Consider the following 14055-nt stretch of genomic DNA (forward strand, 5'->3'; position numbering starts at 1 on the left):
CAGAAGCTCAAGGTATTCCAAATTGACAGCCCCTTTCGGGACCCAAATTCAACGCGAGAGAGAGCGAGAGTGTGAGTTCGATAGAGAAGGAGTATGCGTGTGAGTGAGAGTGAGAGAGCAAGCACGCTTTGTGGCCAACCCATAACGACTATAAATTTCCAATTTTATTTTACCGCCGTCACCGACCGAGAATGAAATACACATAACCCAGAGAATCGGAGAAACAGAGAGCCAGAGCCAGATAGAGGGTACAGCTTACGCTTCTTCTGATGGGCTTTTATTATGAACGCATGAAAACAAAATAAGCAGTAAAATTAATCGTCGACTTAGCTGCCGATTAAGTTTTATACGCGACTCGAATCGAAGACAGCATCCATTTTGTGTCGTGTTGTTTTGGTATTTGTGATGCTCGGAATGGAAACTTTAGGCTAACTTGATGTCTGCTCTAAGCTATATATGATCAAGTGAAATATTTACAAAATGATTTTCTCCACTCTTTTAGTAATTTGTACCAATTTGTAGCCATTGCTTATCTGCGTTATAAAATAGTTAATCGAACAAGTTTGTATTTTAAAACGCAAACAAATTTAGGTCTAATAAAATGATCATTTTTCAAATTTCCATTTATTGAAAATAGTTAGCTATAGTATATACGAATTATAATACTTCAAAAGAAATTATTTCTAAAATGGTTGAAGTGCGAAAACAAATTCGACTTTCTTGCTATTTAATCTGGCAAATTTTCAAAAGAATTTTTTGCTTTTCTTCACAATTATGCTATTGATAACTTTACACCTTTTACTACTTATTACATATTTGGAATCTATAGAAGAAAAGAACTCTGGATATGATCTCAGTTGAAGGTGAACTGATGCCGGCTCCATTACGTAACAGATGCGATTAGATCGAAACCATATGTGAGTGCCATCCACATAAGTAAAAGTACAATCAATAGACGAAATCGAGAAGAAAGAAGGGGAAAACCCCTTTGTAATTGAATAATGGCAAAGTGAGGCAGCTCAGTTTCGTCTTTGGCACACCTTGACATGGTGTAAATTGAGCTGTAATCAATGGGCGACGATCAAAAGGAGCGTACGAATCCTTTCTAATTCTCTTGCAGCCATCTCATGTTTACCAAAAGGTGCCGAAAATAGGCAAAAGGCTTGAGGGAAACCCTTCTGCAAGATAGCTAACCCAAAGCACACACATGCAACAATCAGATTTGGGGGATTCTGGATGCTTTGTTGCTAAATAATAGAGCCAAATTAGTTATATACACGAGTTTATATGGAACTCGAGTGCAACGTGCAGAGGCTGCAAATTAATTGCATTTTGCTGCCCAGAAATTTGATATTTTTCCGCCGCCTACACTGAAATGCTGAAATTCTAAACTTGAGCAACCTTCGAGTAGTTTGCTCCCCTGCGATATGTTTTGATAATTAATTACGTACATAATGTGCTAATTAATAATATTTGATAAACAAGTGAGGCACTTCAAAGTAAGAGTGCCTAGCTTAGAGGATTGCATTGATCGCCAACACCGAGGAAGAGCGAACAGAGAAGAGATGGAGGCCACACGCAAGCAGCAGCTACTGGGATTAGGCACATGGCCATATCTACATCTGCCATCGTCCAGCCACTGCACCGCAAAATGTCTCGAGAGCCAGTGTCACACACACACACACAAATGCACAGAATTGAACAGTTCCAAAGATGAAGATAAGTTCCATCATCATCGTCATCAATGCTGCATCGTCTCGCCCTGGTCTCTGAGTGTTGACGTTTTGTAGGCGGTGCCTTGAGTGCCGTTTAAACGCTCATAATGCCGTCGTCGCAGCCACAACTTATCGACAGATTCATATCGTCTCTTGGACTCTTGCTCTCTCTCTGTGTGTGAGTCAGGTTCTTATGGTCGTCTCTGCCGCAATGTGCTTGTGTTGCCGCTTTTCGGTTTCGAGTTTGAGTTTTGCCGCAGGATCTGCGATAAATCACTTTGTACATCAGAATCAATAAAAAAAACCAACAGCAACCGAAGGTGTATAAATTGAAATGTTGAAGTCTTCATCAACAACATGAGCGGCGTTTGATCTGAGCATTCGTTACACTCATGTAGGTCGTCCATTTGATGTGTGTGTGTGTGTGGTTGGGCCTTGCAGGTAGAACTCTGTTGTGAGTTGGACTTTGGGTTTAGTCATGTGCTTGATTTATGTGCTTAGAAATAAAAACAAATGTATTGCTCGTTAATTTGACAGCTACACGATGGCTTAATTGCAAGCTATTGATGTATTATTATTATCTTCAGTTTTATTTATTTTCATCTCATAAGTTTTAGTGTAGCTGCTACACATTAGATTTGAAGTTGCCGCCACATGTGTGCGTCATTGATTGGCAGCACTTGCTGCTGGGCAGCATTTTATAAATGGCCGCACTTTAGTCCGACTTTCCCATTCAGTATTTTTTTTTGATGTGGCATACTGTTGCACTCGTTCACGGGCACTCTGGTTTGTGTTTGTTTTCTTCTATCGATGGTTTTCAAATGAATTACTGTTTTAAATAATTTGACACTGCACAGAGAGACCACAAATTGGAAAATCCGCGAAAATTAAAAAAAAAAACTGGATTTATGTATTAATTTAAAAGAATAATTCATTCACATAATTATGAAATTAATTTTGAATCGATGTTTTGCCATGAAGAATCGATATCTAAACCAGTTTGAAAACAATGTTGCAATCGATAGTGCCTTCGATGTTTCTCCACCTCTACTGTCCGGCTTTTTGTTTGAAATTAAATAAAAAAGTTTTAGTTTTGATCTAGCATTCTAATTAATATAAGTAAACACAATTTCGGTTAGTTTGCTAGCTACACTTCCAAAATTAATAGTGTGCGTGTAAATGTAAAAGGTAAGTGAGCTTTATATTTGAACTGCTGTCAAACGAAAACAACGCCACGCCGGCTGCACAAGGGCAACAACAACAAAAGGAAAAACAGCCAAGGCAGAGATTTTGCTGCAGCCGCAACAACAAGAACAATGTTTACGCGCGCTTCGTTATATTTAAAAAGCGAGCATATCTAGAGTCAAGTATTTTGGCCAGCGCCCAGCGATCTTGTATCCATTGATATGCACGATTGATTGCTCGATAAACGAAACTGAAAAAGATGCTTCTTAACGATTACAGAGCGCAAGCAATGTTCGATGCATTGTTGTCGTTTTGTGTGTCACGGGGGGATGCAACGGTGAGGGGGAGGGGGAGGTGTTTGATCTTGGTGCTGTGCCATGATCGAAAATAGCAGCCATTGACAACTCGCAGCAGAGCAGCAGAGGCGGAGATATCTCGATAGACAAACAGACTATATCGCTGGCTGGCTGGCTAGAAGTAATGGCGTTACACAGCTGGCAGAATCATCAATCTATCGTCACATAATCCAAACAAATAACAATATATATTGTGTTTATATATCTGTTTTTGCAGCATTCAAAATTTACTGTGGAAACGATATGGCACAGATTACAACTGAGAAACTGAGGACAACGCCAGTCATGCGTTCACATGCAACACCAGCAGTCAATGCTGCCATAGTAGCCTCGGCTGGTGCTGCCACAAAGGAAAATGCTGCAACAGCCAGACAGCGAACGTCGCCATCGACGAATGGCAAAGGCATCGAAATCTTAGACTTTCACGAATCGTGGCTGGAAGAAGTTGAACTTTATAAGGATAAGCTGTTATCTCATCATAATCATCACTCATCAGCGACTCATCATCATCATCATCAATCAACGCACAATTACAATTACAGCAATCGCAGTAGTCCACATCGGCAATCAACTCAATTGCGTAGCTCACCTCCATTGACAACTGCATCGAAAACAACGAAATCGCCACAGCAGAAATCCCCGCCATCGCCTAGGCGATCAACAAAGATCACAGCTTCGGCTGCTGCCGTTGCGGCTGCAGCACCCGCGAAGTCGCCGCCACCGCGTCTCACACCCAAGTTGAACTCTGTGCCAGCGCCAATTGTAGGAGTGCTACAGTCTGAGCCATACAAGAAAGTTCAGGTGCGTATTTGCCGTCAACTCGCTGCAGCATCTAATCAGCTTTTCCCACTCTACTTTGTTACATCTTGTAGTTCGCATGATTATGTTGCATGTAAATAGAATTCTTAAAGAAACCTAAACCAAAACTAGGTTAAAATGATTATAACTAATATATTTATAAGTTAGTAGTAATGAGAAAAGTACTAGAGTAGATATTGTAACTACAGTTTAAGCTGAGTAAGTTAGTACTAAGATTTTTTAATGTGAAAAGTATTATGGAAGATGTGACAATACTATTATACTAATATACAATTGTTAAGAAAATGGCAATCATACTGTCATAGTAGTTAATCTAGAGTGTAGTTTGACCCTAAGAGCTTTTTGTTTTCGGCATGCCGAATCATTGAAATATTTGTTCATTGTTATTTGGTTAATTGTTGATATCGTTCTTTGTTCATGTTCCCTGTTCTCCCCACCCAAATCGCATTCCTTTTTGGCTGTGCATTGGCTTTGCTTATTTTTTTGCTAACACCAAAGATGCTTTTAAAGCGTGCACGTGAAGATGCTCTTGCCAAAAATGCAACGAATAGCAACGGCAATGGCAACAGCAGCAGCTGTAAGCGTTCCAATAACAACAACACCAACAATGGCACAAGCACAAGTCCACCAAAAAGCGGAATAGTGGCCGGAAGCTCCAGTGCAACCACACTGAAGGCGCCCAGCAAAATAGTCGTTAATACGTTCCATGCCAGCAGTATGCTCAATGGACAGCAACACGATGAGAAATCCAAAATATTAACACAAAATGGTCTTACCAAATCAGCTGCATCGGCCCTGGAGACATCGCTCTATGCATCGCTGTATGCGCAGCCGTCGCAGTTGCCATTGCAGTATGTTGGAACACGGATCGTGTCTGGTGAACAAAACTACATGGGTGTGACGCTTAACAAGTGTGTCAGCATCAATCACGAGGGTCGGCAGAATGATGATGATCCTTGTGCCGGTAAATGAATTTTAATTGGATTGAATAAATTTATGTAAACCTTTTAATCTTGCGATCTTATTGACAGCCATTGATGAGATAACTAGCTATGAAGACTCCGATTCGGAGGAGGAATATGTGGGCTCACCATTTTATCTGGACGAAGACAACGACGAGACCAGCCAAAGTAGACACATTCGCCTCAAACTGGATAAACAGCCATCGAAGGCCTCAGTGGCAACCACAAATACCACAGACTCAGAAGCATCTGTTTACTATAAGCCAGAGGCGATCTTATCGCCCAGTTTGTTCCCAAATGTGCCTCCATATTTGAACTTCACCTCGCATGCCGATAAAGGACCGCCTATGCCGGCGGCCTTGCATCGTGTGCTCAAATGGAAGCTCAGTCCAGTGATGCCTAAGATCGTAAAGCGTGTTGTGCTCAACTCTGGATTTCGCATCATTAAAAGTGAGTGTTTGCCTCTGAGTATAAGCATAATTAAACTCTTGATTCATTCAACAGACACTACTGACTGGATGGCCGTGTGGGAGAAGCACATGAAGAGTCCTGGTTTTCGAACCATACGCTCACACCAAAAGTACAATCATATGCCAGGCTCATTTCGTATTGGACGCAAGGATACAATGTGGCGCAGCATAGCCAGCAACATGAAGAAATTCGGCAAAAAGGAGTTTGGCATTATGCAAAAGTCAGCTAACTAACATAAAATAATTAGCAACAAACTAATCATGTTTGAAATTCACTTGCAGATCGTACATAATGCCGGATGATCTGGAGAATCTGCGACAAGTGTGGCCCAAAAATGCCTCCAAGCTGACCAAGTGGATTGTGAAGCCACCGGCAAGTGCTCGAGGCACTGGTATACGCATTGTGAACAAGTGGAGTCAGTTCCCCAAGGATCGTCCTTTGGTTGTCCAAAAGTAGGTGACAAGAGTAATAACAATTGAACCTTTTGTAAATACTTGTTTCTGTTGCAGATATATTGAACGTCCGCTGCTTATTAATGACAATAAATTCGATATGCGGCTCTATGTGGTGTTAACCTCTATCAATCCGCTGCGCATCTACATGTTCAAAGATGGTTTGGCTCGTTTCGCCTCTGTCAAGTACAGCTCAGAGTTGGGCAATCTGGATGAACGCTGCATGCATCTGACCAATTACAGCATCAACAAATTCTCACAGAACTATGCCAAAAACGAGGATTTCAATGCGTGCCAGGGCCACAAGTGGACCCTGCAATCGTTGTGGTCCTGCCTGGAAAATCGTGGCGTCAACACGAAACGCCTGTGGGCAACTCTGAGGAATTTGATCATACGTGGCATTGTTAGCGGTGAATCCGGTCTCAATCGAATGTATCGCCAGAATGTCAATTTCCGATACAATTGCTACGAGCTGTTTGGTTTTGATGTCCTACTGGATGAGAACCTGGTGCCGTGGCTGTTGGAAATTAACATATCGCCCTCGCTGCATTCCGAACTGCCGCTCGATTTACATGTGAAGGGTCCGATGATACAAGCCGTGCTCAATACGGCGCTGTATCAGGTGCCGCCGAAGCTAAACGAACGCCAACAGCAGGAGATACTTGAGGAACTGCAGATGCAGGGACCCCTTGTGCATGACAAGCGTATCTTTACCACATGTCTAACTGCAGAGGAGGTGCGCAAACACAATCATTTCACTAGTCGCGCTATTGAATTCCGCGAGGAATATGTCGATACCATACTGGACAATCTGCTGCCCGATGATGTGCGCTGCCTGATCATTGCCGAGGACGAGTTGGCGCGTTGTAAGCCACTCGAACGCATCTTTCCCACGCCTGGTACTCACACGTTTCTCCCCTACTTTGAGAACGCACGTTATTACAATCGCCTGCTTGATGCTTGGGAGACCAAGTATGCCAAAAATCGAGAGGCAGGCATTGCGCTCTTGTCGCGACTATGTAAGGAGAAATATCATTTACAGGTGTCGGAAGCAGCCATGGAAAAGGTATGTGCTTTAAGTGCATAACCGCTTTTATTAAACTTTGTTTTTAACGACCTTTTTTCAACAGGAACCTAATGTGGCCCTCACTGAAATTGACATGTTGCATGTGAAAAAAGACGAAATGCTGGAAAATCCTACCAATCTGCCAATGAAGCCGGTTGACGATGGCGAAACTGTCCAAAAGTCAAGAAGTCCAGAACCTGCGATAGATCATTAAAAAAAACTCCAAGACTGAATGTAAATAGAACCGGCAACCATAGCACTAGCCCTTTACCGTTTGTTGTTCCCGTGTTCGTGCATGAAAACGATGAAAACATGACGACAGAAAAACAAAACTGCAGTCTTTTAAAAGAATCAAAAAAAAAAAAAACTCACGTTCAATATCAAATGAAATAAAGTTCAAACATTTCTGGTTAATACTTATTAAAACATAAATCAATTTTTTTTTACATTGCGGAGGAAAACATTTTAATATAAATAAATATCATTCTCAGCTGATTAATTCCAAATTCAAAAATTGCGCGAAATAAGTGATTCGGTCACAAAAGCGTTATCGATAACATATCGATATATTGTGCTTCACCTTAATAAAGTGTGACCATGGCGATACAAAAAATCGCTAATTGGATTTTAATTTATTTATGAAATCAAATGATATTCGAATTTTATGATTATTTACATCTTAATGAATTATTCCCTCACCGAAATAGGCGAAATGACTTTGCAATTTTAAAATAGTATTATTTTAAGACGTAAAATAGTATATTTTTAAATGCAACTGCGGTCACACAGGCTATAAGTTATCGGCAAGGCAAACAATGAATGCACGACGTATAACGACGTCTCGTTCTAGAACGAAAACGCGAAATTGTTATTAAAAAGTGAGCAGGCGTACAATTACGTGTAAAAACCCGGTCACCACCACAAATGCAAGTGCAAGTGTATGCCAAGCAATAGCAACAAATTGCGCGTGAGATTTAGATAGCTTCCTGAGTAGCGTCACGTAGACGGCAAAGCGATTTGCAAATCGATATTCACACTCACACACACAAACGCACGCACACACACAAAAATAGAAACACACCAGTACAAACAGTATGGAAAACACATTAGAAGGTGGCGGCAGCGACGGCGGCGGTGGCGATGATGGCGAAAATAATATTTTGCCGCTCGCAACCATGTGTCAGGACACCACTACCGCACCCAGCACCACGCCTGCTTCCCTAGTTCCAGAAGCATCAGCGGTAAGACAATCTCGTAATCTGCCGCCCAATTTTTGCGCCTAATTCTTTTCATATCCATTCCACATACACACACATAGACAATGATAAGCAGCGACGCAGAACTTGCTGCGGCGTCATCGGTGGTAATGGCAACAAACAACAACAACAGCAGCAAAAATTCGCAATTGGAGAACGAAGAAGAGACGAGCACGTTGGCGATAGAACAGAAGCAACACAACCACCACAACAATAATAATAATAACAACAATAACGAGAGCAGCACTAAAACTAAGCAAGAGCAAGAGCAGCTGTCAAAAGGGGTTGACGATGGCAATGCAAATACCACAACAACTAAAACTACAACAACAACAGCTACAACGAATAATGTCAAAGTGACGGAAACAGCGCCGACAGCGACGCCAACAAAGGCAGCGACGGCAGCGGCAGCGACTAGTGCCGAATCAGACAGCAACAAAACGGGTAAGCAAAGCTGCCAAATGATTTGTTTTTGTTGTGTACTGTTGCGTTTGCTTATATTTGTTTTAATGCATCAACCTATTTTAGCAGAACGTAATCACAAGAAGAAAAAGAAAGATAAGGAACGCGAACGGGATGATGATAAGCGCCACAACAACAGCAGCAGTAGCAGCAGTGATCCACGCAAGGATCGCGAAAGCAAGACGAGCAGCAGCAACAGCAGCAGCAGCAAATCCTATACGAATCGTCATAGCAGCGATTACAAGAACAGTTCCAGTTCCTCATCCTCCAGCAGCTCACGTAGCAAAGATAAAAAACCTCATAGAAGCGATCGCGATAGAGATCGAGAAAGGGAAAAGGATCGGGATCGTGAGAGGGATAGAGAGAGAGAACGTGACAGGGATCGAGAGCGGGATAGGGAGAAGGTAATCATATTAATATATATTTATAACTTTTTTATTAGTCATTAATCAATCATAATTATGCACAGATACCATCGTCATCGTCAAGTTGCTCATCGAATTCACATTCAGGTCGGCGTCGCAGTTCGGACAGCAGTCGGAGCAGCAGTAACAACAGTTCCAGCAAGCTGACTGTCATAAAAGAAGAGAAGGATAAGGGAAAGGACAAAGAGAAGGAATCGATCGTGGAGCAGCCAATCAAAGTGGAAGTAGAGCAGCAGCAGCTGAAGGAACCTGAAGCAGGAAACAATGTACTTAGTAACAACATTATAAACAACAGCAAACACATCAAGTCGGAGAGTGAGATCAAAAAGGAAGCAATTGAAACGAAGCCTTTGCTCAATGGCGATGCTAACAAAACAGTGATAAAAACACGTGAGGAAATCACGCGACAACTGAGCTTTAACTCACAGCCAGATCCTGTAAAGAAGGAGAACAACACGAACCCAGATAATATAAAGAAGGAGAACAATACGAACCCAGATCCAGTAAAGAAGGAAAACAACAATTCAAACACGAGCACCGCTACCAACTCCTCATCCGTTTTAATGCCTTCACCAGCGCCAAAAAGTAATAGCGGCAGCAGCGGCAATCATCATTCCTCATCTTCATCATCCAGTTGCAGTGTACGCAAATCGTCATCCTCATCGTCATCCAGCTCATCGAACAGTCATCACAAGACATCGTCATCGTCGTCCTCCTCATCATCGTCCTCGTCACGTCATTCTTCGTCGTTCTCCTCACGCGACTGCTCTAAGTGTTATAAACGATCCAAGATACGACGCAGCAGCGTTGGGGTTCAATGCTTGCAACATGCACCGGTTTCCGGAGCCTGGCAAACGGTTCAGAGTCTGCCACCGCCACCAGTGGCAAGTCGCAAGGCTCCTGGGGGACTGGAAAATCTCAAATACGGTCAATACTTTCAAGTGGAACAGTATCCGAATGGTGGCGCCTCCGTTGTGCATTTGTATCAGCATGAAATTGATGCACTGCCGCCCGATGAAATGGAGCAGCTGGTGGATGAGTTCTTTAGCGTATGTTTTGCCGAAGACGAGCAGGGTAATGCGCATCATGTAATGGGCATTGTGCACGATTCTGCGCGCTATATACCCGATCTGCTGGAGCACATGGCCGAGAACTATTCAACGCTTACAGTTAAGGCAGGCGTTCTCGGTCGCAACTCTGACATTGAGACATGCACCATGGCGCAGTACAATGAACAGGTTAGTGAATAGATCTCAAAATTGATTGAATTGAAATAACTTCCTTTATTATGCAATTGTAGGTGGTGCGCAATTATTGCCAAGGCACATTTCGCTATGGGCCACTGCATCAGATCAGTCTGGTGGGCAAAGTGCATGAGGAAGTTGGCGGTTATTTTCCGGATTTACTCGGTCGCATCGAGCAGAATCCTTTTCTATGCAAGGCAAGTATTATACACAAATTATTTTCGAAATAGATATTTAATTGGCTTATTTAATAGACAATGCCCTGGGGTGTCAATTCCATATTGCAAACGGATCCGCGGCAATCAAACGATGGTCCAATCTTGTGGATACGCGCCGGCGAGCAACTGGTGCCCACGGCGGAGTTAAACAGCAAGACGCCACTCAAGCGACAGCGGTAAGCACTTACATTTTAAACTTCACTTACAATTCCTTCATTCATTTAACTATTGATTTAATAAATACTTTGCTTCATTTAATCACTAACCTTAACTAAAACCATCACAGCTTTTTAATTGTAATTCAACATTAAATAGCATTTATGATTAATAAATAAATCTCATCTATATTTAAATCAATTCGCTTATTATTAATTCCATTGTTTACATATTTAAGTTGCAAATTATATAGTTTTAAAATTATTTAAACTTTAAAATTGTATCATTTCATAATATAAATGTTCTCGAAATTAATAATATAATATCTTTCTGCTACAGGACTCGCATCAATGAGCTGCGCAACTTGCAGTATCTGCCACGTTTATCAGAGGCACGTGAAACAATGATTGAGGATCGCACAAAGGCGCATGCGGATCATGTGGGACATGGACACGAACGCATCACCACCGCGGCAGTTGGTGAGCTATATAAATACAATCACTGTCATTTTGAACTTCTCTTAACGTGTTCACTCATTCTGATTACAGGTATTCTCAAGGCTGTGCATTGCGGACAATCCTATAACCAAAATCGCATCACTAAAGATGTGGTCGCCTTTGCCGCTCAGGACTTTAATACATTGGTGGAGATGCTGCAACTCGATTTGCATGAGCCGCCAATATCCCAGTGTGTGCAGTGGATCGAAGATGCCAAGCTCAATCAGCTGCGACGCGATGGCATTCGCTATGCGCGCATTCAGCTATGCGACAACGACATCTACTTTCTGCCACGCAACATTATCCATCAGTTTCGCACGGTGACAGCTGTGACGAGCATAGGTAAGCTGATCTTTGTTAGTGAATGTCAGTATAATACTAATCAAATGGGTTGTTTTGCAGCTTGGCACTTGCGATTGCGTCAGTATTATCCCGGCCAAGAGGTGATCAACGAGAAAAACAATCCCGTGCTGGCCGAGACGCCGCATTACAAGGAGAAGCAAACCATATTGCCCAATCCTATTGGTCACGACGAGCCTGGCAAGAAGACGCCTTCGAAGCGTACACACGACGGCAAGGCGAAGCGCAAGGCCATTGATATCGATGGCAAGGAGCGACGTTCCAGCGAAAGCAGCCTTGAGGATCACTCTCCAGCCAGTGCTTCGCCCACACAGCAAACCAAAAGCAGCAGCAATAACAGCAGCAGCGCCAACAACAATAGCAACAGCAGCACGCCTAGAAAGAAAACGAACAAAGACGACGCTAAGATTGATATGCGCAAAATGGTTTTGGATCACACTTACAAGTTGAAGGCGGCGTCTTCGGCTGTTACAGTGCTCGAGAAGGAGAGAAAAGTGTCCAGCAAGGATAAGGACAAGTCCAGTCGTGACAAAGATAAGGATAAAGACAAAGATACGGATAGAGATAAGGAAAGGGAAAGGGAAAAGGAGAAAGATAAGGAGAAGGAACGCAGCAGAAAGGAGCATAAGACCGATCAGACAACACCTACAGCTTCGCCAGCAAAGATGCCACGCCTAACCAACGAAACTAGCACAGCAACAGCTTCAGCAGCTGTCACTGCAGTTGCCACAGCTGCAGCGCCTCCACTGCCTGTCATGCTGCCGCTGCTGCCTCTAGTGCCTCAGACACCCTTCATGCATCGCGAAGCGTATGTGAACAGCTTGAATCAAAAGGAGCCTGAAATCAAAATACAAGTGAAAATGGTCTCTGATGAGCCCACAGCTAAGAATGAAGTAGTCCCAGCACCACCAACAGCAACAACAACAGTAGTAACAACAACTCCATCCTCTCCCCCACCGATTATTGCGCCCGATCCAGTTGAAGATGTTGGCAATGAGCTAATTGTAGAGAGCACGCCACAACTCGTAGTGGACCACGAGGAGGAAGTATGTGAAGAGGTTGTTATACCACTGGACATAGCACCTCCACCACCACCGGCACCGCCGATACCGACACCAACGCCGCCCAAGACAACCACAATGCCTGTTGTGCGCATTACATCGACGCAATCAGCGACGACAACAACGCCACAAGTAGTTAAAGTTGTGTTGCCGGCTGCGTCGCTGACGCCGCTCGTGGGTCGCCTGTCCGCTGTGGTGTTGACGCCACCATTGCCGCCAATGCCATTGCCACCACCACCGCCGCCACCTCCACCACCAACAGCAGCAGGAGCAGCAGCAACAGCCACAATTGTGACAACTCTAAATAGAAGCACGAGCTTGCAGAAGACAACAAGCAGCAGCAACAGCAACAGTAGCAGCACCACAACCACCTATAAAACGTTCCATGTACCCTCGCACAAGATCATTCTAACCGGCAGCAGAGCTGCAGCCAAATCCGCATCCGTTACCCCAGTCGATCTGCTTGGCTCGATCATGGCCAGCATGGACAATAAGCCCAGTATAACCAACTCCTCAGCAACTGCCGCCACAGCGTCCGCATCATCAGCGACAGCCTCAGCTGGCAACAGCAAAAGTTCGACCACAAATACTTCCTCGCTGTCCTCCTACGCCAACTCCAATAACAGCTACTGAGAAATTGTGGCCGGCGCAGCAGGAAACGCAGCAGCAGCAGCCCAGAGGCTCCTTCTCCAACTCCTGAATGCACGATGTCATCCAGAGCATCGTGCAACACACACATTATTAATTATTGCAGCTACACACAATTGTTGCAAATTGTTTCTGTAAATTTGTTTGTTTTGGAAGCAACTCAAGAGCATAGCATTGAAGCGTTTAACGCAACTCAAAAACTTGTCTTGAGTTGGTTCTAAGAATCGTTTAACTGTATATATAGAAAAAAAGAAAAGGGGAATTAAGTACGTATATGAAAGCAACTAAAGCCTAAACATATACATACCCTATATATATTATATTTGATAACTGTAGAGAATTAAGCTCAAAACAAAATGCTAAACACTTTTTAGACATGTAGAAATTTTTATTTATTACCACAGGCACTTTAAGCTAAACAAAAACACAGACATTGGCAAAAAACAGATAGACAAGCTTTCAGATACTTGAATAAGTGCATCATACTATTTATATAGTATATTGTTTTTTTTTTTTGTTGAGTGTGGTCGAGTATTTTTTGATTACCGACCAACTACAAAGTGCAAAAAGCGTTCAATTATGGTTCGGAAATTAATTCAGTTTGTGTTTCTTTCTTTTCTTAATATATATTTTGAAATGTTTTCGAGTGCGGATTAAAGAGCACTTTTCACACTGACACACACCACAACTACACACATATAT

At 42.9% G+C, this 14055-nt stretch overlaps 2 protein-coding genes across 4 annotated transcripts; both read left to right on the plus strand.

Moving 5' to 3' along the window:
* The first annotated feature begins 2761 nt into the window (after positions 1 to 2761).
* LOC117564750 (tubulin monoglutamylase TTLL4) lies at positions 2762 to 7458 on the plus strand. 2 transcript variants are annotated; one of them, XM_034243640.2, is made up of 8 exons: positions 2762 to 2903; positions 3474 to 4057; positions 4574 to 5039; positions 5107 to 5487; positions 5542 to 5728; positions 5790 to 5960; positions 6018 to 7026; positions 7091 to 7458. In XM_034243640.2, exons 2-8 carry the CDS (start codon positions 3500 to 3502, stop codon positions 7238 to 7240), a joined length of 2922 nt encoding a protein of 973 aa, XP_034099531.1. In that variant the 5' UTR covers positions 2762 to 2903; positions 3474 to 3499; the 3' UTR covers positions 7241 to 7458. The 2 variants fall into 2 exon arrangements, with proteins under 2 accessions (XP_034099531.1, XP_051858328.1); XM_052002368.1 differs by having other exon boundaries at positions 4586 to 5039.
* Positions 7459 to 7823: 365 nt separating this feature from the next.
* On the plus strand, positions 7824 to 13738 carry LOC117563368 (uncharacterized). 2 transcript variants are annotated; one of them, XM_034241667.2, is made up of 9 exons: positions 7824 to 8267; positions 8345 to 8726; positions 8811 to 9148; positions 9214 to 10407; positions 10470 to 10610; positions 10668 to 10807; positions 11127 to 11266; positions 11336 to 11626; positions 11687 to 13738. In XM_034241667.2, exons 1-9 carry the CDS (start codon positions 8121 to 8123, stop codon positions 13336 to 13338), a joined length of 4425 nt encoding a protein of 1474 aa, XP_034097558.1. In that variant the 5' UTR covers positions 7824 to 8120; the 3' UTR covers positions 13339 to 13738. The 2 variants fall into 2 exon arrangements, with proteins under 2 accessions (XP_034097558.1, XP_034097559.1); XM_034241668.2 differs by having other exon boundaries at positions 8814 to 9148.
* The last annotated feature ends 317 nt before the right edge of the window (positions 13739 to 14055 follow it).

Source organism: Drosophila albomicans, chromosome 2L (assembly GCF_009650485.2).
Source record: "Drosophila albomicans strain 15112-1751.03 chromosome 2L, ASM965048v2, whole genome shotgun sequence".
Lineage (NCBI taxonomy): Eukaryota > Metazoa > Arthropoda > Insecta > Diptera > Drosophilidae > Drosophila > Drosophila albomicans.